Source organism: Poecilia reticulata, chromosome 3 (genome assembly GCF_904066995.2).
Source record: "Poecilia reticulata chromosome 3, P_reticulata-male-v2, whole genome shotgun sequence".
Taxonomy (NCBI): domain Eukaryota; kingdom Metazoa; phylum Chordata; class Actinopteri; order Cyprinodontiformes; family Poeciliidae; genus Poecilia; species Poecilia reticulata.
This window is the reverse complement of record NC_088832.1, coordinates 6494018-6516931: the sequence shown is the minus strand read 5'-3', so window position 1 is coordinate 6516931 and position 22914 is coordinate 6494018. Positions and strand designations below refer to the sequence as shown.

Below are 22914 nucleotides of genomic sequence, written 5' to 3'. Positions count from 1 at the left end.
ACCCAGAAAGCAGTTGGGCACAATATCGCAACACCAACACCTTGAGTGAAACAATGACTGGGGCAGCCTACTATATAAAGTACTCGGGACCACTTCTTTACAAATGTGGGTGTGTAATAATAGAGTACGGAACAAATCAGTAACCCTAACTCTAGCGTCTATTCTATGCGCCTTGTAATGCGGTGCGCCTTATATGTGAAAAAAGTTTTAAAATGGACCATTCATTGAAGGTGCGCCTTATAATCCAGTGCACCTTATAGTGCGGAAAATACGGTAATCTATCAATAAAATAATTGTTAGTTGCAGCCCTTGTAAACATAAACTCACAGATATGAGTGACTGACTGTGACATCTCGGCATTCTTTCTCTACTGTCCAGGTATTCTGTAAATCTATCAGATCATCAAATTTAACAGCAGGAAAATTAGTTTACAACTTTTGATTTTTCTTCTTCTATTCATGATCCAACCATTACCTTTTTCAGGTGTTAATTCCTACCTCTTCTTGGCCCGTCCTCCTCCCATGTCTGTGCAGGTCACTACGACGCCCTGGTGCCCAGCGTGGCGTTTGAGTTCAGCCAGGACCCGTCGTTTGGACAGATAGCTCTGGCCTTCCTGCAGGCTTCCTTCGCTTACAGCGGCTGGAACTTCCTCAACTACGTTACAGAGGAAGTCGTGGAACCACGCAAGTACGATGGCACTGATACGACAGGGAGCGCATCTCGGCTTCTTTGCTCCAGTTAAATGATTTATTTATTTATTTTGTACCATCAGGAACCTGCCGCTTGCCATCTACATCTCCATCCCACTGGTGACCCTGGTGTACACCATGACCAACATCGCCTACTTCACCTCCATGACTCCAGAGGAGCTGCTCGCCTCCAATGCTGTAGCAGTGGTGAGCAGCCCTTCATCTGTCTGATTACTTTTGTGTGTTTTTTCAAACCACACAAAGTTGTTCATCATTACGAAGTGGAGGGAAAATGATTTTCAATAGTTCTTTCACAAGTAAAAATCTGAAAAATGTGGTGTGTGTTTGCATTCTTCACACTAGAAGATGCATCAAACCACTTTTTTTCACTTCTCATACCAATAAAGATATCTGAGGTTTAGAATCAGCCGATATGAAAAACAGCACTGAATTAGCTTAAAACATTTCTTCTTTTAAACACAGACATAAGTGTAGTGGACTACAAACTTATGTAATAACTCTGCCCCAGTACAGTGACCCCTAGTCTGATTTTCTTGTCTGCAATTTCAAAATTAGACACTTAACACAAAATATTTACCACCCCTCACCATGTTATTTACTTTCAGAGTAACATTTGACTACATTCATCCAGTGACTTTAATAACTGTATTAAACTTGACCAAACCCAGCAGGTGTTTTCAAAGATAGAGTGGCATAAATCTTGTTCTTGTGCTGTTTTTTTTGTTTGTTTTTGTTTTTCTAAATGAATCCCAAATAATTTGCAAACTGGTGTCTTTCTTTTAATGAGGTAAACATGGAAAACTTTTCAGGTTTCAATCAAAATTTGATCTACATCTTGCTTTCATATGAAAAATTATACTACTTTAATTTACAAAAATGTAGCAATTTCAGTTAATTGTTGAACAGGTAAAAAAACCCCTACTTTTTTGTGTTATTCTTTAAAAAGTCATCAATTTTGACCCGCTAGGTGACTTTTTTTTTTCACCTTTGTAACCAAAAGTTTTGAAACCCTTAATTTAAACCATTCCATTGTAGCTTAAACGGTTTTATTTGACCAGAGCATCGTCTTCCACATGTTTGCTGCATTCCCCTCATGACTTATGGAAAACTTTAAGTGGGATTCCTAATATCCTCTTTCCAATATGCAGTGCTTTTTCCCTTCCTCCATATGGGTCAGTTTAGTACAGCGTTTAAAGATCTCTGCTGCTCTCCAGACTTGTTGTCATTTTCCACATTGTCTAGAAACAAAAATGTTTCCATTTTTCTGTGAGTTAAACTGTCTTTGGAAGATTTTAAACCTTGCGACATTGCTGCGTCTGTTTTGCTGTTTCAGACATTTGGGGAAAAGCTGCTGGGCATGTTTTCCTGGGTGATGCCCATCTCCGTGGCGCTGTCCACGTTCGGAGGCATCAACGGCTATTTATTCACCTCCTCCAGGTACAGCCTCATGCTTCTTTTATTTTTTGTAACCACTGCTAAATGTTTTGTTTCAAATATGTCACAGAAGGAAAAATAAAACTGTGAACAATTAATTTTTCCTTTCAGACTGTGTTTCTCCGGAGCCAGAGAGGGTCACCTACCGTACCTGCTGGCCATGATCCATCTGAAAAACTGCACACCGATCCCCGCCCTGCTCGTCTGCGTATGTGTTGCTTCTGTCCAGCTTTTATTCCTAATACCCAAAATTGTAGAAATCGTAATAAACTACTAAATCGTCTGTTATTTTAGTTTAACATCTTCCTTCTGTTTAAACCTACCTGCATGTCTCCCAGTGTATCGCCACTGTACTCATCCTGTGTATCGGGGAGACGCACAACCTGATCAACTACGTGTCCTTCATCAACTACCTGTCCTATGGGGTGACCATCGCCGGCCTGCTCTACCTGCGCAAGAAGAGGCCCAACCTGGCCAGACCCATTAAGGTACAGCTTTCCTGATGTTAACAGGAGCATTTTACCAGCGTCTCAGCCTGTGTCCATTATGTCATGAATATCCACTAAATTATTTAAGCACTTTGTATGTACACCAGGTAGGCCTGTCAACATGACTAATTTTGCTGGATAATAAATTGTCCCAGAAATGATTGTGATGAATGATGGTATTGTCATACTGAGACAGTTTTCAAGTCATTTAGTAGTAATGGCATAATCATGCAAGTGCACTCTCTCAAAGATGGATAAACTTTTAAGTTTTTAGACAAATATTTAACACATGAACTGGAAATATCCTAAATAAATAAACAAAATTAACAAATAGAATTAATTATGAAGTCTTTGTAAACAAAAGTGGCCTTCATAAAACAGGCTTGTCGAGACCAATGAACCAGACTGAAGATTTTTTTTTTTGCCCTCTTTTTTTTGTCTCTGTCTTTCTACCAATTGATCACACAAATGGAAATTATTGGGCTCATTTTAATTTATCATGTGATTAATTATTGGGATAAGCTTAACATCAGCTGTTATCTTGTCACATCTTTCTCGTAGGTACACTTAATTTTTTTGCTGCCACCTAGTGACTGCTACATAAAGCTACATGTTAGTTGTTGGGAGGGAAGGGCAGGGGGGAATATAAACTTTCATGTATTTTCTTGGAATATTAAGAAAAAATTTTTTGTACATGTTGCATGTATATGTTGAAGCATGAATATGAATATTTCTACCTGTTTTTGTTGTTGCAGGTGAACCTGTTGGTTCCCATCACCTACCTGATTTTCTGGGCCCTGTTGCTGTTCTGCAGTCTGTACTCTGAGCCGGTGGTGTGCGGCCTGGGGATGGTCATCATGCTGACGGGCGTCCCTGTTTACTTTGTGGGAGTTCATTGGAAAGAAAAGCCCAAGTGGATTTATATACTGCTGGGTAAGGTTTAAACTGTACCCACCAGTACAGTTGGGCGATGTGGACCCAGAGTTTAATCACGATATTTTGTGATGCTTTTGTGAAAAAGATATTATTTTGATCAGGTTATGATAAAAATATATATTTTTTTTAGGTAACTGCATGACTGTGACTGCATGGCACAGTGTTCATATCACCTCAGACACACTTATTGTTCTTGGAAAACCATTCCTACTGTCCTACTGTTATTTCATTTCAGTGGTGTATAATATATTTAGGTTTATTTTTCAAATAAACTGAAAGAACCACAAGGACACAAAAACTTGTCTTTTGCTAAAGGGGAGACACGTGTCAGACTTAGCTGCGTCCGACGAGCTAACTCCAACAGACCAACTCCACCGGGGGCTTGTAGCCCTTCAATATTTATTCACTTCTAAGCATAGGCGTGTCGTCATAGTGATAATTCAACAGCTCTGGCAAGTACAGGAAAATACGTTCCATATATGGTAACTCTTTAAGTCAGCTTAGGTTTACACAGGACGTTACCTATTTTTGTAGACAGCTACGAAAGCGTCTGCACATTGTCTGGAAACATCATTAACAGGAGATCATCTTGTAGAAGTGGTAACAGCAGATATATCAGTAAATAAATGGTAAAAAAGTATCAAGTCCCTCAATTCCTTATCAGTCAATTTAGAGAAGAACAAAAAGAAGTACATTTCTGCCAAAAAACTCAGAAATTTTGAGTTTAATCTCAGAAATTTCCAAGTTTTTTTCCAGAAAATTTCTGAGTTTGAAAAGTCAAAAAAAAAAAAAAAAAAATTCTTGAGAAAATTTTTAGATTAACCTCCAAAATTTTCTAGAATTTCAAAAGTCAAAAATTTCCAAGTTCTTTCTGGAAAATTTCTGAGATTAATCTTTTTTTTTTTTTCCTCCCAAATTTTTGACTTTTGGAGCTAAAATTTACACCACTTACTTGAAGTGTAACTTAAACTGCACACGGCAATGAATCATATTTTGGAATTTACTGATATTTACTGAAGAAACGGTGAAAAAACATTTCTGATCATACTGTTTATTTGTTTCTATTTTAACATCCATAATTGAAATTTATCATGACGATGATAAATCTGAATTCCTATTAAAAGATAAATGATTACACGGTACAATAAACAGTTCTTCCTGCTTGCAGATTCCCATCAGCTGACCTGTCCCGTTTGCCTTGCAGAAAGAGTGACATACCTGGGCCAGAAGCTGTGCTACGTCGTGTTTCCACAGGAAGACTCTTCAGAGATGGAACCCCTCACTGCCAAAGCCATCGACTGAGCAGCGACAATGTTTTTTTTTTTTTTTTGCATCCACGCCTGCACTTTCAGTTTTTGGTGTTTAGGTTTTCCAATTGTTTGCTCTGTGAGTTATGAAGAATCGTTGTCATGTACTTTCTTCTACATCTTCCCCAAATGCAGTTGGCGCGGAGAAACATTTAAAAGAAGAAAAAAAGAAGAGAGAAACATTTAAGACAAATATGCAAGCAGTTTCTGCACTTAGCCATATTTTTATCGCTACTTCTTTCTTCAGCACCGTTTCACTAATCATTCTTGATCCTCTCTGCTCAGCTGTAGTTTCTTTTTATCTTTTAACAATACACCACTTATTTCATCCTTTTATCTGTCACAAATGTTCTGAGAGATACCATATGTGCCTTGTCAGTGTTGATTTTTTTTTAATGTATTTCTCTCTCCTAGCATGAAAATGACAAATAGAGAGAGACGTGAGAATGGCAAGAAGCTTCAGTTGAACTGCATAAATGAATCATTTCATGTCTGAGGTTGGCACCTGACAGTATCTTCAGGTTTTCCAGATTTAGCAGTGGACTCTCTAGAGGTGCTCACCCAAACAAGGTGTTGTCACTCCAGAATTCCTTGTTACTGTACAGTACTTACCACAAACCTGATACTGGATAGTGTTATGGAATCCTAAATGGCAGCTGGCACAGGTCAAATTCAGAAACACAGATGTACACGTCCTGCTTGTACAATAGCTCATTAGGGCATTTGTAGATATATATATATAAAAAGAAGAAGAGTAGCAAATTTCTGGCAAAAAAACTGGAAATTTAGAGATTAATCTAAGAAATTTTCAATTAAAAAATTAGAAATTTGAGTTTCAAAAGTCAACAAAATTACAACAAAAAAAATATTTTTCTTGGAAATTTTGAGATTAAAATCTGAATTTTTTTTTTTTTGAGTTTCTTGAAAATTTTGGCAGAAATTCTCTCCGCCGTTTATTTTCTATCTTCGATGGCCCTAATAACGCTGACATACTGTTCCCATTTCACTAACATTCATTGTCCACCTTGTTGCCCACAAGCTCGTCCAGCCAGTTGACTTTTTATAAACCTGCCAACTAATTTAAGGTACTGATGACCTTTTACGCTTGTACAGATTTTAGTCCTGTTGATGTACTAAAGCTTACTTGAATTTGTGTTGTCAGGTTTTTGCATCATACTGCCACAGGATGGTGCAGGGGAAGTGTTTGTTTGAGTTTGAAGAGATGGTTTCCTTTCTTCTGGAGGTGAAGTTTCAGTAGTTTTCTCAACCCAACACTATATAAACGTTCTGCGGTTATATAAAAAACATTTAAATTTATCGCCAATTTCTCAGCCACAGAACATGTTCTATATTGCTAAAATTGCCTAAAACGTCAACTTTTGTCTCATTAGCTAACCTCCCGTTGCTCAGGACTTTTCTACAAACTAGCTGCAATATTGCCGCTTTCTTTTTTTGTACGGAAACTTCTACTGACAAAAACTTCAAAAAACCTCTGTTGAAGGATGTCAAACTATCCCTATAAATTGTTTTAGGACCTGATCACCAACATAATTTTGTCCACGGCATTACCTTTTAAAAATAACTGTAACTTACTGAGAGGATGTCGTTTTTCCTAGAAAGACAACAATAAACTTGTGGTGCTTTTTATAGACCCAATGTATTCTGGTAACTGGGTATTTAAAAAAGAGAGACTTCTTAAGACTAAAACAGGTCTGTTTTTCCATGTCCAGGCAGTAGTTGTTGCAGTTTGTAAATACTGTGTAAAAAAAATAAAAATAAAAAGGTGCCATGGACTCCTGCAAAGATTACATTCCTCAGACGTGCTGTGATGTCTTCACACACTACATAATGGATGTGTGTACCTTTGTGTTTGTAAAACAAAAAAAAAGTGTAAAGTTGTACAATGATAACAATGGAAAGTGTTATTAAATATAGCAGCTTATAATGCTTGTAAAAGGTATTTGTCACTTGTCATGTTTGTGGCCTCATCAGATAAAAGCACTGCCAGAATAAATAGTGACATAAAAATTCGAGTTCGTGATTAAGAGTTATATTGTTTCGAAAGAGTGTTTTTGAATTTGAAAAGTTTACCATTAAATCTATTGTCTTTTACCTCGTCCAAGTTGGGGTCGCTAGTTACTGCTCAGTATTTTTAAGTTGGTGAAAATGACTAATGTAAAGGTTCTTAGTTATGTATACAAACTGTTTGCCTTAGATTCTACTTACACTTATTTTGTTCAAATAGTTGCACTTTTATCCAATAAGCACATGCACATGTCAAAGCATTGTGACCAAATGTTTTTACTGCAGTATTGACAGAAAGGACAGCTGATATCAGGAGATATTATGTACACAAAGTGCCTGCCGTATTTATTTTTTTTTACTGCTTTCGATCTGTTTTTTTGTAGAAATTTGAAACTCAGTTTTTGTGTCACTTGGTTAAAGAATATTTATTCAGGCACATCAAAACTGTGACACCGGTTTTGATCAGTAGGTCTAGATATACATTTCAGGAGAAAAGTGTCCAAATTTTCTCAAGATAACAATACAAACTCATGTTGGCTTCAGACTTCGATAGGAATAACAACCTGACCTAAATTACAAACCTTAAATTATTCTCGACCTAATTCAGTGAAACTCAACAATGCTCGAACGAAAACATTAACATTAATGTTGGTAATTAAAATGTATTAAATTATTTAATTCATCTGGGAGGTTAAATGAAACCTAACCTTTTTCAGATTACCCGCAAAACAAAACAATTCCAAATAATACATGTTTCAACATTACTAAGATTTTAAATGTCACCAGAGGGAAAAACAAAAAAACAAAAACATATTTACACGACGTTTTACCAAAATGATATCGTTTCCCCCTTAGAGAAGACAGTCGATTTGATGCAGCGGTAAACTGTAACCGAACCGAACTGGTGAACTGTAACCGAACCGTCCAGTTGAACGAATCACAGCGTACCGCGTGAAGGAAGGCAAAATATCATAAACAGTCGACCACGGCTGTCAAATTAGCTTTGACAGAAAAACCACGACATGACATGACGCAGCAGCATTTTATGAAAGTACAAGAAAAAAAAACAGTACTTTGCAAAAATATTCATATTCGTTTTTAGATTAAAAAAAAAATTATCACACAGAGTAAGCCTACTCTATACGTGGCTTAAAGGTAACGCTGCACATTATAGTGTCCTGCTCTGGTGATGTTTTCCTTCAGAAAATTGATTGCAAAAAAATCATGACACTTTCCAGATTTTAATGTGTAAAGCCATTTCCTTTCCACTTCAAAAGCAATTTGTTACTTTGTTTTGGTGTATCATATCAAATTCCAATACAGTGTGGTTGAATGACGCGTGACAAAATGTGAATGTGTTCAAGAGGTATGAATAGGTTGGCAAAACCTGTGGATGAAGGTAGCATGGAACATTCAGCAAGCTGGATAAGAAAAAACTAAGTTTCATTCATGAACCCACGTTAAGCTCCTACCAATGTCTCTTTCTTTCTTGGGCAAAGTTAAACCATTCCTTCTTTTTACTGCAAAAATATTGGCGCGATACGTTTACAATCTAAAGTAGTCGAGCCGTAATTGGTAGAAGCGGCTCTTGCCAGCGAAAAATGGCGTTTACAAAACGCGCCATAGACACGAGCAGAAAAGGGAAGATATAGTCACACAAGTCTTAACCGAAAACTGAAAAATAGAGTTATTTTCTTTATTGTCCCATATTAGAAAAAAAACAAACTTTCATTTCCTCGAGCAGTTCCACGAACAGAGAGTAAGTGAGACGTTTTTGTCGGATCCGTACCGTTCGTCTCCATTGTCTTCACAATCATTGCGGATACTGGCATAGAGAAAGTTTGGATTATTCAAGCAAAAGAACATGTAATAATCAAGCAAAAGATTATTCAAGGTCAAAGACCTATTCGCCCCAGTTTGGGTATTTAAAAACTCATGACGTAGCAAATAAGAAATGCTAAGCAAAAAATTTGAGCTGTATCCAAAAACGTGTTGAAAATACATTTGCCAGCAGAAAACGCAGGAGAAATCTTTCCAGCTGAATCTGTTGCCTGCTTCTTGATATTTCACAAAATAAGTTAAAATAAGTTTCATTAAAAAAAACTTAAAAGTGTTACATATATAATATATAAGGCTTGTAGCAAGATTAGCTTAGTACAAATTTCAAAACCAGGAAGAAACAGCTGCTTAGTCTTTTTTTTTTTTACCAATTGCTAATAAATGTGCTAAGCTAACTGCATCCCTGCTTAGGCCAAGTTGCACATGAGGTAAAAGAACATCTTGAGGAGCCTCACTTATCAAACCTGAAGCAAGCTGTTAGTTTAACCCAACAGAAAATGAAAACAGAGCAGCAAAATGTATCCCTTCCTCCAATTTTCAAATTTAGCACTAAGCTAACTTGCTAATGTACACTGCACACATTTAAGAAAAATATTGATATTGACACATTTTGATGGATATTACAACCGCAAGTAACCAATTCAACACACAGACAAGAAAAAGCGCAAACCACTGCAAATCTAGCATTTTGTTTCCAATCTGTATGCTAAGCTAGCTAACCGCCAGCTAACAGCCATTAAACTATAAATGTGATGTGGTTCAAGCATTCATGTTGGCTAATTCAGTTCAAGGAGAACAAGTATTTTTGTTTTAAATATAAAACCAACAAATTTCTTTATGTCAAACAGTAAAATTTTAACATACTTCTTACGCATCACATGATTCGGATTAGTCATGGTATTAGTGCTGGTATCGAGGTAAACCAAGGTTTCGAAAAAGTTTGTTTCATAATCTTCCATGCCTTTTAAAATGTTTAAGGTTCTTTATTAAAGAAAGTGCTAGAGTGACCAGAATTTTCTCTGGTTACGTCAAGCATAGAGTACAGTGCGCCTCTTCCCCCACCAGTTGCTTGCACACTGCCACGGAGCTGGCTTGAAAAGGCTCTTGTACTTTCAAGAAAGACAAATTCGGCTGAAATATTTATTTTTTCCGATTATGAAAAGCGTTTACAAAATTCTGCCTTTGTAACTAAAGGAAGTTCCATCCATCACTCGTAGGCTGTCGTAAAACTATTGTACAGTCGTACATGTCTGTCGAGTAGCTAACCAGAGGCTAGCTAACCAAACACATCCTGAATTATTAACCAGCTTGTTATGCAATGTTCTCTTGTAAGCTACAACTAAATTCTGAGGCTGTTTATTCCAGCCTTCAGCTGAAGATGGTGCGTCACAAAGCAGCAATAAATAAATATCAAACATAATTATGCTAACAACAATCAGCATCCTGAGAATGAGAAACCAATGGCAGGATGTGAGAATGAAATTAACCAAGTAAGTAATAACTGTCTTTTTGCATTGAGTAATCGATTAAAATAGCGGTTCACCTTTTCAATAAATAAACAGAAGCAATAAATATCTCCACCTTCATTCCTAAACGTGGCAGACAGTGACCAAATGTTAAAAATTACCGTAAAATATTATCTTGTAGGAGAGGGAGGGGAAGAAGTTTCTCGATAGGCTTCCACGGCTCACAGTCAGTAGCGGTGTGTAATGGCTCTGGGTAGCAACATGAAGCTGTTTTGGTTTGCTCAGTAGATTTTTTTTTATGTGTTGGCCTAAGCAGGTTGATCAGAGTTGTTCAAATACTCAGTGAGCTTCACAAAGAAATTAACAACACACATTGCTGGTTTTATTCACATCAGGATAGAGTAGTAAGCAGTCAGAATATGAACCGTCAGTGAAAAGGAAAGGTCTGACACATTAGAAGGACACTTGATTGGAGCTTTATCCGGTCTTCCCCCACCGAGAGCTTTCCGTGTTTCATGGCACTTCCCTCCCTGAGTCTTCATCTTCCTCGCTGTGCGGAACCTGCTGAGTCAGCTTACTCCCTCTCTGTTCACCTCACTCCTTTCCTCACTAGGCACGTCCACAGAAAAATGGCCGTCAAATTTCTCTTCTTCCACTAACGGAGGCACGCTCTCAGAGGGTGACGACACTGCTGAACCCTGAGGGTGACGTCGCTCCAACTGCGTCGAGGAGCTGCTCTCCAGCACAGGAGGAGACACGGGGGAAAACGGCCCCACGGGCGAGTAGCGTTTTAAGGAAACGCCCTTCAGGTTAATTGCGAGTTCCAGAACCAGTTTCTTTGATGGCCGGCGGGGGAAGGAGGGAGCAGCAGCCGCCTCAGGGGCTGCCGGGTCTGACTGGGGAATCTCGCCGACGGGCGATGGTGCCTCCGAGTCGGAACTGTTCACAGAGTGCGGGGACAGCGGCGACGCGGGGCTCTCGGGCGCGCTGGCCTGGAGGTCGACCACAGTCGAGCACGAGCCTCGGTCTTCAGTTGAGTCTCGCGCAGCAGCTCCTGCCGCTGCCGTGCCCAGGGACCCCTCCTCCCTCACGGTGTTGTAGCTGTGGAGCCCCAGCGTGACCTGCGCGGGTTCGGCAGGATCCAGCAGGGCGGCGTGGCCCCTGGCTCGACCAGTGGTGCGGAACAGCCGGCTCCACAGCTGGCTGAGGCGCCGGCGGGAGGAAGCAGAGGAGGAGCGGCGGGTCGAGTGACGCCTGATCTGCCTGCGCATCGCCAGCCGCAGGTTCTGGAGCATCGACACCTGAATGCAGGGAGGAACGGAAATACAGGTTATGTCTGGTGCTGTGTCACCGTACATTTCCACAACACAGACCCCATATGGTGTTACCTGGGTGGGGTTGTAGGCTGGGAAATCCTCCACCGGGGGGATGAGACCCTGGGCTATCAGCTGGCCGTAGGAAGGGGGGGCTTCCCTCTGAACAAACTCTGCCTCCATGCGAGTCATCTGAGTCTCAAACGCTCTGCAATTAGAGCAACAGTGAGAAATGAGACAACCTGTTTTATATTTAATTATTATCATTTTTTATTTCCACTAGCTGCAGTTAAAAGTATTAGACTCAATCAGGTATTCCTGTGTATTACAGCTTCTGCCCAGAAAAAAATCATGTACTAACAAAAAATAAAGAAAGAAAGACAAAAGCTAAATCAACACTGATGCTGTTCCTTGCATAAGTATTCATTCTCTGTGACCTTTTCTTCACTTTGGTTCATTACAACCACATAGGTCAGGACAGTTTTGTTGAAATGTTATGCGTCAAAAAGAAGGGTCAATGATGAAATGTTTTAACACAAAATGATCCGTTGCATGCATACGGTCCATCCAGTGGTGACCTCAAATGGGGGTCACGACCCTCTCTTGAAACGCCGGCTCCCCCAGAGAACCAGGTCAAAAAAAAGTCTTCTTCAATGAAAACATAAATTTAAAACCCAATAAACAAATAATTTGAGACCATTTTCAACAAATACAATAACGACATAATAATGCAAGCTCACCCTTTCAAAGATTAATAAACTTTAATTTCTAAAGGACATTTAACACTGGAACTGGAAGACAATTTAAATATTATAAATAAATAAACAAAACGACAAATAAAATGGACACCGAAGTCTCTGTAAACAAAATTTGCCCTTCCAAAAAACAAAGGACCAGTTGAGACCAGACAGGGTTTGGTAGAAAAACAAACCATCGTGCAAATGGAAATTATTGAGCTAGTTTTAATTTATCACGCATTAGTAAATCTAAGCCGTAGATTTACTTCTTAGGATTACGATATCCCTCACCTGTACTCTCGGTTCCTCAGCGAGTGCAGCTTGAGGGCGCAGCCGAGAGCGATGACCAGCAGCAGGCTGCAGACCAGGCTGCCGATCAGCGCCGCCGTGATCACCTTGCGGGGCACGGCGGCCAGGCAGTCCCTCTCGTCGCTGCCGTCCAGGCAGTCCTCCTGGCCGTCACAGCGCCACGTCTCAAAGATGCACAGGTTGGTACCACAGTGGAAGTTTCCGGGTTGGCAGTCGTAGCAGTTCTTCTCGTCCGAGCCGTCTGGACACCTCTTCTGGTTGTTGCAGCGCTCGGACGGCGCGTAGCACGCGCCGCTGCCTCCCTCGCACGGGAACTCCCCATCCGGGCACGCGGCACAGGCCTCCTCATCGCGGCCCGACGGGCAGTGCCAGTACCCATCGCACCGCTGGTGGTCGGAGTAGCAGCCCTGCTCACTGCCGCACGGGTGCTCTCCAGGGAAACAGTAACCTTTGACCTATGAGGTGTAGGAAAAGATACAACATCAAATAAATGTATAGGCTTTGCTTGGCTACACAGAAACAAGTCGCCATGACAACTGTGGCCCCCAAATTCCATAGAGGTGGTGATATAGATGGACTGGATATAGATATATATGTATATAACTTTATTTATTTACTAACTTAATAGATTATTATACGCTGTAAGTTATTTTTAAAATGCATAATAGTATTTTACTAACATGTGCAAAAAGGATTTATTAAGAAAAATAAAGTATAAGATTATGATTTGGGAGCATCAAAGATTTAAAAAACAAAACAACTAAACAAACAAACAAATCTAATTATGCTTAGTTTCTTATGGTATAGCAAATTTACTTTTGAGAGGAAGGGGTAGAATACATAAGATATATTTTTTCTCATTTTTAGTTCAAACTTTTGTTTCAATCAACATGTGACATGTTCATTTTTAGACTGTACCTGAATTAAACAAACACAAAAATAAATAAAAATCTGTGGAACAATCTGTCTAAAGAAAGCAATGAGAGAAGATCAAATTTTACTTTCAAGAAAATAAAATATAATAGGTTTTCAAGGTGTAATTAACTTTACTCACTTAGTAAAATCAACATACTTCTTTTGTACATACATTGCCTGTTTTGTTTTTAAAGATGTACCTATATTTATGGTTGATTGATGCTTATTATATATCAAAATCCAAATGTTGTTTATATCAGCATGCGACATGTCAATTTTAAACTGTAAAGGAATTAAATAAATAAATAATACATTTATTTAGTTGGGAGAAAGGGGTCATGGCCCCCACTAGTCACCCTCTTAGGGGCGCCACTGTGTCATGAAGCTTAGGAAAGTCGAAGCACCTGATAGGTGGCGTTAAAGCCTCGCCCGGGGCTGTGAGGCTGCGCCATGTACAGGACACTCATCTGGCCCCGGCTGGACTCCAGCAGCGCCGGCCGCCGGTTGTTGTGATGCGACAGCACCTGCAAGAGATGCTCCGTCCGCTGCAGCAGGCCGTCGTAAACGTGGAGGGAATCCCCGGGCCCCAGCTGCAGGTCCAGCTGCAGCATGATGGGCTTGGGGTCCTGGGTGTCCAGCAGCCAGGAGCATCTCAGCTCGTTCACGGAGCTCCGGTCGGCGTGGAAGAAGTCCGGCGAGGCAAAGGAGCCGTAGAAGTTCCCCAGCCGCTTTCCGCAGGTGGTGTCCGGACAACGCAACTCGTCACTCCCGTCGCGGCAGTCTCGGTCCCCGTTGCAGCGGAGCGCCGCGGGCAGGCAGCGGGTGGTCTGGGCCTCGGTGCACGGCAGGGAGCCTGGGGGGCAGAGGCTGAGGAGGGGCTCGGTGGGAGGCGGGAAGCAGCCGTGTTCATCTGTGGCGTCGCCGCATTCATCCTGGCCGTTGCACTTCCAGGAGCGAGGGAGGCACTTCCCGTTCCCGCACAGGAACTCGTCTGACTGGCAGCTGCTCTGACCGAGGTGACCTGCAGAGGGCAGAAACCCAGGCAGAGTCCAGCTGTGTGTAAAAACCAGACCGCTGTTCTACACTTAGCTCCATACAGACCGTCTGGGCTCTCGGGCAGCCTCCTGGAGACGTTGACTCTGTCCAGTTTTACATTTTACCCAAAACCCAAGGTTTGGGCGTGAAATATGTAGGACGCGAGTTCGACGCCTTTGCTGTAAGCAAACATTCTCCACTGACTGAGCGCCTTTGTTCACTTCCTCCGCTGCCGCTAAAACCACAAGTCAGGCAGACTACAATTCTAAAACAGAAAATCGACATTGTCGTTGACAACTTCTGATTCTGTTTGCTGATTAGTTCGGTAGGAAAAAAAAATATTGGATGGAATCCAAGTAAACAAGAGAAAGCCCAGGTTGTCTATGGAGTGAGATTTTAATCTAGCGGAATTCCACAGGAAAGCAGTGACCAGGTCAGTGTGTAGTTCAGTGTCAGTATGAATCCAGTCACTCTGTGAAGGTTTCAGCGGGTCAGAGGTAAACAACAACATGCAGAATAATTACAAACTTCTTGCCAATTTATATATACCAAATATATCATTCAAATTCATTAGGGCTGAAACGATTAATCAGATTAATCGTGATTAATTGATTATTGAAATAATCGTGAAGTAATTCAGTAATTAATCGTTAACTTGACCATAAACACAAAAAAGGCCACTTGAAACCAGAACTAGTGAAGTGGCAGATTTAGCTTCACCTGATTAAAATTCTGTAGAAAACAAATTTATAAAAAAATAACTATTGAACACATTTTGCTATCCAAATATGAATAGATTAGCAAAAATAAAAATGTATCCTTTGCTAAAAATGAGCAACCATACACTAAAAAATGTATGTTATAAAATTTTTTGCTTGATTAATTGATTAATCATTAGAATGATTGATAGATTAATCGATTACTCAAATAATCGTTAGTTGCAGCCCTGAAAGGCACATCATGACGTTAGATATAGAAAAACATACAATGATATCCTTCTAGTTTACACTCACTCTTTGTTAGTTTATCACATAAAATCTCAATGGAACACATTTAAGTGTCTGTTGTCATGTCTGGCTGTGAAATGAAATATTTTGTGGAGTATGAATATTTTTTTTGCAAACTGCAGCGCAGAGAAAGTGTTCCCTTCTCACCTCTGATGTAGGAGAGACGGAAGCCCTGCGCCTGGCCCGCGCTGTTGCTCCCAGAGTGAAAGTAGAGCCAAACGCGCCCCCTGGTGGAAATAAAAGGAGTGGGCAGCACGGAACCGCAGAGCCTGGACTCTCCGCTGCGCGTCGGCATCATCAGCAGCCAGTCCGCCGAGCATCCTCCCGACTCCATGAGGTCAAAGTTACGGAAGCTGGAGCCCAGGACGGATCGTGTTGGTGTTTTTTTTTTTTTTGTTTTTGTTTTTTTGCTGGGAGAAATGAAATGTTACTGCGCATGTGCAGCAGCGACCCTACCTGATGGTTATCACTTCTCCCGGACTCCCCTGGATGTGCCAGCTGCAGTTGAGGCCAGGCGGGTAATTTAGGGGCCAGGCCGGGCTGTAGAGGACCCCCCTCCGCTCCGTGTGGACCTCCACCTGCTCTGTGCAGGCCGCTTCAACACACCAAAACACTGAACCATTACCATAAGCAGGAAATCATAATATAATATATATTACATGGTGCTATTTCCCTCCCATAAGTGCGTTTGAAACTGAATTGTAAAATACATTTTCTTATTAAGCAAAATGTCCTGCATGTGATCTCATTTCAAATTTAAAATATATAAGGATTAATACAAACTAGCAGAAAAAAATTGCATTTGAAACTGTCCTGATTCAATAATTTTATAGTTTAACATCAAATATAATGTATAAAACCCTAAACTATTATTTTTAATTTGCCATTTTCCTGTGACTGCTGCTTACCCCATCTATGCTTTACATATATTTCTTTTAAAAATGTCTATATTTTTGTTAAAATACACATTTTAGTCCCTGTATATACACACCTGCATCTTATGCTTTAAGATATATAACATACAAGTCAAAGTCTGATCAGTAAATAGATTTAAAGTTCTAATAAGTAGATTCACTGAAAAAAAATTCAATGACACTCTAATGTGCTCAGATGTGCCTACAAATATTTGAAACTAAATCTTTTCATGTTTTAAAAACTAACATGACAGATTTTGGGGACTACTGATCAAACGCTGCAAAAAAACCCAAAAAAACTCAAAATGTTATCAAGTATTTTGTTGTTGTTTCTAGTGCAAACATCTCATTACACTTAAAAAAAAACTTACTTACAAAGAACTTTTCAGCAAGATATAGCAGCTTGTTCTAAATAATTTCTTAATATTGATTTTAAAAAAAGTAGTAGTTTCACTGTCAGATTATTTCTCCTGTAGCAGGAAAAATGTCTTGTAAGTGAAATAACATGCAAGATTTTGTTTTTAATCAATATTAAAGAATTGTTTACTTGAAACAATTTAGTTTTGTCTTATTCACACTGGAAATTAAATCAAAAACACTTGGTAAGATTTATTTATTGTTTATTTTTTGCAGTGAATGTAGATTGAAAGAGATCCAGAAGGAGTTAAAGTGGCAACCAAGGCAACGGCATCTCTGTAGCCATGGCGCCGTTGCTCCAGGGAGCAACTCCCCCGTCAGAGTGAGGCAGTGAAGCTTCAGCAGCCTCACTCAGGGATCCTGATGCTTCTGCAATAAACAGACGCCTCAGGATCAACCCGCTTTTCCGAAAACCTCCCTCAGTTAGGTTTTCAGGGTCAGGGTTGGGGTGACTACCCACCACTTTAAAATCAACTTCTGTTTTTCTTCAAAATCAGACGGTGAAACGTCTGGTGCGGCAACGTCTGATGTTGGCAGATTAAAAAACTAATCCAGCTAAAAGCTTCTGAGCCACAACTCGAGATGTTGATCTGAGAATATTTATGTCTGTGATAAAAAACACCCAGAGATGGACTCGGTTCTGCTGAGGGAGTGTGAGCTTGTTTTTTAAGGCTTTCACACTTTACCAGTGAATCAGCAGCAGAGTGAAGCTAGAGGAGTGTGTGTGTGTGTGTGTGTGTGTGTGTGTGTGTGTGTGTGTGTGTGTGTGTGTGTGTGTGTGTGTGTGTGTGTGTGGGGGTCATTAAAAGCTAAGTGATGGATATCGACTAACACGACGTGTGTGGACGCGCATCGAGCAGGGCTGTAGAATGTTTCTGTTGCCGCAGCAACCCTGGACTCCTGCTCCCTCCGTTAGCTCCATGTTGGTGGCGGCGCCGCCAAACGCCTCACCCTGACCGACCGACCTGCAGAGTGGCGGAGGGAGGAGGAGTTGGAGCTCGCTTTGCGACGACCTAGTCAAAGTCCAGACAGGAAGCGGGAATGAAACGCTGCGACTGGATTGTAACAAAGTTGTGTAGATACAAATCAAGCGAAAGCTTCTGAACTGTTTTATGTACAGTACGTGATGTTCTTGTTTCTGAGCATTTATCCAGTTTTAAGATAAGATAAAGAGGAGACATGTTTGAGCATGAGAAAAAAAAAGATAAACTTTTATGGTGATGTAAATTCTCATATTCTTCAAAACGTAAAAGTATCGCACAATAAAAAAAAAATCATTTTAGCATTGAAGTACAGTTTGTTGTTTGCAAAAAAATAAAATAACAAACATACAAACATTACAGTTTGGTGATATTAAGCCACTCCAAAACAAAAATTGGTTGGTTTACTGGCATAAACCTGGATTTGAATCACAACAGGGATGGAGTCGAGGTCGGGAGAAAACTGAGCCCAACACCCAAAACAACTATACTAGCTGTGAGGCATAGTGGTGGCTGCATTATGCTCAGGGTCAAACGGGTTTTGGATTTGATAAAGCAGGCTGATTATACAAAATCCAACTTAGATTTGTGTTGCTATATTTAGTGACTGTTCAGACAAGAACAAGAAGATAAAAACCTCAGGGAAAATTGTTTTTTTTAAGGAAATAGTTCAATCAGTGCACACCAGCTCTATTGAAACTTTAACTGTGCTTTAAAATAAACAAAACAAAACAAATGTGTGTGTTTATATTTGATTATTTAATCCAAAAATAGACCCATACTTCTTGTTTTTAATCATGAATTCCAGCTGTGTCCTTTAATTTCAGTTTAAACCGTCATTAAAATCCCATAAATGAAGCCGATGATGACGAGTGTCTGCAGAGACTTCTGTCTGCAACTAGGAAGGTGTGTGAATCACTTATCTCAGTCACACACAGACCTCTAAAGAGCGTGTGTTGCAGCTTCAGCATCAACTCTATGGTCATTCCATTAAGGTGCAGAGACACAGAGACGGGAGGAGGAGGAAGAGGAGGAGGAGGAGGAGGAGGAAGAGGAGGAGGAGGAGGAAGAAGAGCGGGGCTGCAGAGAGAGGCAGTGATGTAATGCTGATAGCAGCATCACGTTTGTGAAAGAGCATCCATGTTTCTACACTCGCCCTGATCATTTAGCCACCACAGATCAATGCTCTCGGCAGGATGACTGACACCGCTTCCACCTGCAGATCACAACATGGAAACCTCTGAAGGCTCAGCACCGAGTCGGCGGCAGGAACAATGCTGCCCCGGATTTATTCAGGTTTATTCAGGTGTGATTAATGAGAAACGCATCAGAAGCGAATAAAAGCTAAAACTCGGGTTCATTAAGCCTCCATGAATGGAAGGAACACAGGGGGTCTGCGCTGATGGATGGATGGATGGATGGAGGGAGGGAGGGAGGGTGGGAGGGATTGTTGTTTTCTCACCTGCACAGAGCGGGGCGCAGCGGCACAACAGCAGTCCGATCAGCGGCAGCAGCAGCAGCGGTGGCGGCGGCGGCGGAGGCGGGGACGGCGGCTGTGTCGGCCCCATGGTCCGCTTAGGATCCGGTCCTCCGCATCTGGGACGCAGCGAGGCTCCAGCATCTGCTGTCAGCTCCGACACGCCGCCGGCGGCTCAGCGATGGGAACGTGCATTGTGTCCTTTGCAGTCTGAGCAAAGAAGGGAAAGAAAAACAGACTGCGCAAGTCACGCGGCTTCCGGTTTGACTCTTCAAAATAAAAGCAACACTGGACTATATATATATATATATATATATATATATATATATATATATATATATATATATATATATATATATATATATATATATATATATATATATATATATTAATGTTAAGACTAGGAAGCTACTAACCATGCATGGAGGATTCCACCCCAAATCCAGCACCCTGAGACTGTACACGAGCCGTAAGGAAGGAGGCAGAGGACTAGTGAGTGTGAGAGCCACTGTCCAGGATGAAACATCCAAGATCCATAAATACATCAAGGACAAAGCCTCAACAGACGATGTGCTCAGCGAATGTCTCAGGCAATGGGGAACAGAAGACAAGGTGCTGGAAGTACCATCATGGGAGGACAAGCCCCTACATGGGATGTACCACCGACAAATAACTGAAGTGGCTGATGTCAGGAAAACCTACCAATGGCTGGAGAAAGCTGGACTCAAGGACAGCACAGAGGCTCTCATCCTGGCCGCCCAGGAACAGGCCCTAAACACCAGAGCAATAGAGGCTCAGATCTACCACACCAGACAAGACCCAAGGTGTAGGTTGTGCAAGAAGGCCCCTGAGACAGTCCAGCACATAATAGCAGGGTGCAAGATGCTGGCAGGGAAAGCGTACATGGAACGACATAACCAAGTGGCGGGCATAGTGTACAGGAACATCTGTACAGAATATGGACTGGAAGCCCCAAGATCAAAGTGGGGAACACCCCCAAAAGTGGTGGAGAATGACCGAGCTAAGATCCTGTGGGACTTCCAGATCCAGACAGACAAGATGGTAATGGCGAACCAACCGGACATTGTGGTGGTGGATAAAGAACAGAGGAAAGCCGTTGTGGTGGATGTAGCAATACCAAGTGATTACAACATCAGGAAAAAGGAGCATGAGAAATTGGAGAAATACCAGGGCCTCAGGAGGAACTGGAAAAGACCTGGAAGGTGAAGACCACAGTGGTGCCTGTAGTCATCGGGGCCCTCGGGGCAGTCACCCCCAAACTGGAGCAGTGGCTCAAACAGATCCCAGGAACAACATCAGACATCTCAGTCCAGAAATGTGCAGTTCTAGGCACAGCCAAGATACTGCGCAGAACCCTCAAGCTCCCAGGCCTCTGGTAGAGGACCCGAGCTCAGAGGATGAAACAGACCACCCGCGGAGGGTGAGAAGGGAATTTTTTTTATATATATATATATATATCCCTCCCTCCATCCTATATATATATATATATATATATATATATATATATATATATATATATATATATATATATATATATATATATATATAGTCAGACCAAAAACGTGACTCCCATCAACAGCATAAAAAACATAAAAAAACCAACATAAAAAGGGCATTCCGTTTACAAATAAATCATATGAATGTTGTTTCACATCAACAGTGAACGATTTGTTTTGAAAAAGAAGAAATCTCTGTGAAAGTGGTGTTTTGTCCCAATTAATGTGACATTTAAATATTAAATATGTGAACTTAATTAAAAGAGAAGAGTTTCTTAATTTCTCTGGAGTTCTTATTTGTAATTTTCTTTGTAAATTTTCTTTGCTCTTTGCACAACCAAAGTTTTTCAAAGGATTATCACTGAACCTGATGCCTATTTTAACAGCATCAGATTTCAAACATATATTTAAATATTACTACTTATTGAGAAGTGCAATATAGGCCTACTAAAGTTAACTAACCTTCGTCATCTGACGAAGGGCGGATTCATGCTGACAGTTTTTGCCCTCACTACTTCCTCTACTTATATTTAAAGGTTTACTGCATGTAGTTTTTTAGTCCTCCAGACGATGGCGCTGTTTGCCACTGCCTATTAAAAGTAGTCCAGTCTGGTTCAGCACATGTTCGATCACAATAATCCTTCGCAAATCAGCACGTTATCCACTTACACCGGACACCTGACCCGCCAACACTCAAACCTGCTGATTCTGCCTTCCGCAGCAACAAGTAAGAGAAATCTTTTACACAAGGTGTGTAAGGCACATTTCTTGGATTATCTTTCTGCAAAATCTACAAATTATGGTTCTTTTGAAATAGATTACAATTATTTTAGCATTTTCTTTGTATTTTTAAAGGATGTAGAAAGGTAAAATTAAAGCTCTCAGCACCTTTAAATGGAAATTAAAACAAAAGGCACCGCTGGGATTCGAACCCAGGATCTCCTGTTTACTAGACAGGCGCTTTAACCAACTAAGCCACGGCGCCACTGATGTCACGATAGAGAATAGACCTTATAACGAGTATAGTCACTGGATAATTGAAAATTTGGGTATTTATGTCTTGTTCATAATTGTTGATGAGAGTTTCTTATATTAGACTTAAACACTTGCTTTTTTTAAAAAAAAAATTCCACAGCAAATAGTTAGTAGCCATGTAAAGTGTGAGATCATTCAGCTTATGAAAAGTGGGTGGTCCTCAAGGATGAAGGCAGCAAATATTCTTCATGTTGGTTTTATTACACATTATGCTCTGATTACAAGTTGTTTCGAAATGGACTGGAGACTTATAAAGAAGTGCAGAAAATGGTCTCATATATTTGAAAACAAGACATGAAAGAAAATGGAAAGCTGTCATTCTTGAATGGATCATTCAGATAAAATCTCACTCTTTTCCAAGGGGGTCAAATAAACTACAGCAGTTAGAGGATGGATGAAGTTAAAAGAAACATGCACCCCTTAAAAGATACTGACAAAAATAAATGTAAATATTTGAGACAATTGCATAAATCATGTAAGACTACTAAAAAAATTTGCAGCATGAAATCCACATTACAATAAAAAATTCAGATTAAAATGGTTAACTCCTTCTTTAATCTATCTCAGGATTCCAGCTGCTTGTTCCTCATTTGCACAAAATGCTAAGTACTAAAAACATTCATTTCCATTTCATCATTTTTGTTTCAAATAACATTTTTTTGATCGCAGTACATTTGTTTGATAAATCAAGGCACAAAAGTTTGTTTTGAAAATGTCATTTTAAAGAAAATACATATACAATTGTTGTGGCCCCATCATGTGATTTCAACTTAACGGTTTTGACCGTCATGGCAAAACGTTTGGACCTGGCAGTTATTGAGGCTGTTTGAAGTATGGAGACAAACTATGAGGAATTATGTCATCAGCTGATGGCGCTCCAATGTTTTGTCAAGTCCAAAGTCAGAACAGCGTCCATCTGGACATTTTGGATCACTTCATGCTTCCTTCTACTGAAGAATTTCATGGAAATTATTTAGTTTTTTTTTTAAATCAGGACTTAAAAACAACCAACAAACTCAGCTCACCTCGGTTAATGTCAAAAACAAAATGACA

The 22914-nt window shown here is 40.4% G+C and overlaps 2 protein-coding genes and 1 non-coding gene across 5 annotated transcripts in view; 1 reads left to right on the top strand and 2 right to left on the bottom strand.

The window, feature by feature from the left end:
• Positions 1-6908, top strand: part of slc7a10a (solute carrier family 7 member 10a) — a 32060-nt gene extending 25152 nt beyond the window's left edge. For both annotated transcript variants that reach the window (XM_081604992.1, XM_008404867.3), the window contains exons 5-11: positions 534-687; positions 773-896; positions 2044-2147; positions 2256-2352; positions 2483-2632; positions 3388-3565; positions 4773-6908. In XM_081604992.1, the coding sequence (XP_081461118.1) occupies positions 534-687; positions 773-896; positions 2044-2147; positions 2256-2352; positions 2483-2632; positions 3388-3565; positions 4773-4870 (905 nt within the window). In that variant the 3' untranslated portion in view covers positions 4871-6908. The remainder of the gene's footprint in view (positions 1-533; positions 688-772; positions 897-2043; positions 2148-2255; positions 2353-2482; positions 2633-3387; positions 3566-4772) is intronic.
• Positions 6909-7322: 414 nt separating this feature from the next.
• On the bottom strand, positions 7323-19603 carry lrp3 (low density lipoprotein receptor-related protein 3). Of its 2 annotated transcripts, none has more exons than XM_081604989.1 (7): positions 19295-19603; positions 15978-16134; positions 15669-15874; positions 13884-14500; positions 12547-13019; positions 11594-11726; positions 7323-11506 (listed from the first exon to the last, which is right to left on the bottom strand). In XM_081604989.1, the coding sequence occupies exons 1-7, from the start codon at positions 19398-19400 to the stop codon at positions 10775-10777; spliced, it is 2424 nt and encodes an 807-aa protein (XP_081461115.1). In that variant the 5' UTR covers positions 19401-19603; the 3' UTR covers positions 7323-10774. The 2 variants fall into 2 exon arrangements, with proteins under 2 accessions (XP_081461115.1, XP_008403217.3); XM_008404995.3 differs by having other exon boundaries at positions 15978-16116; positions 19295-19602.
• A 2134-nt stretch (positions 19604-21737) lies between these two features.
• Positions 21738-21811, bottom strand: trnat-agu (transfer RNA threonine (anticodon AGU)). The gene has a single exon. It is a non-coding gene; the product is annotated as a tRNA-Thr (tRNA).
• Positions 21812-22914: the final 1103 nt, after the last annotated feature.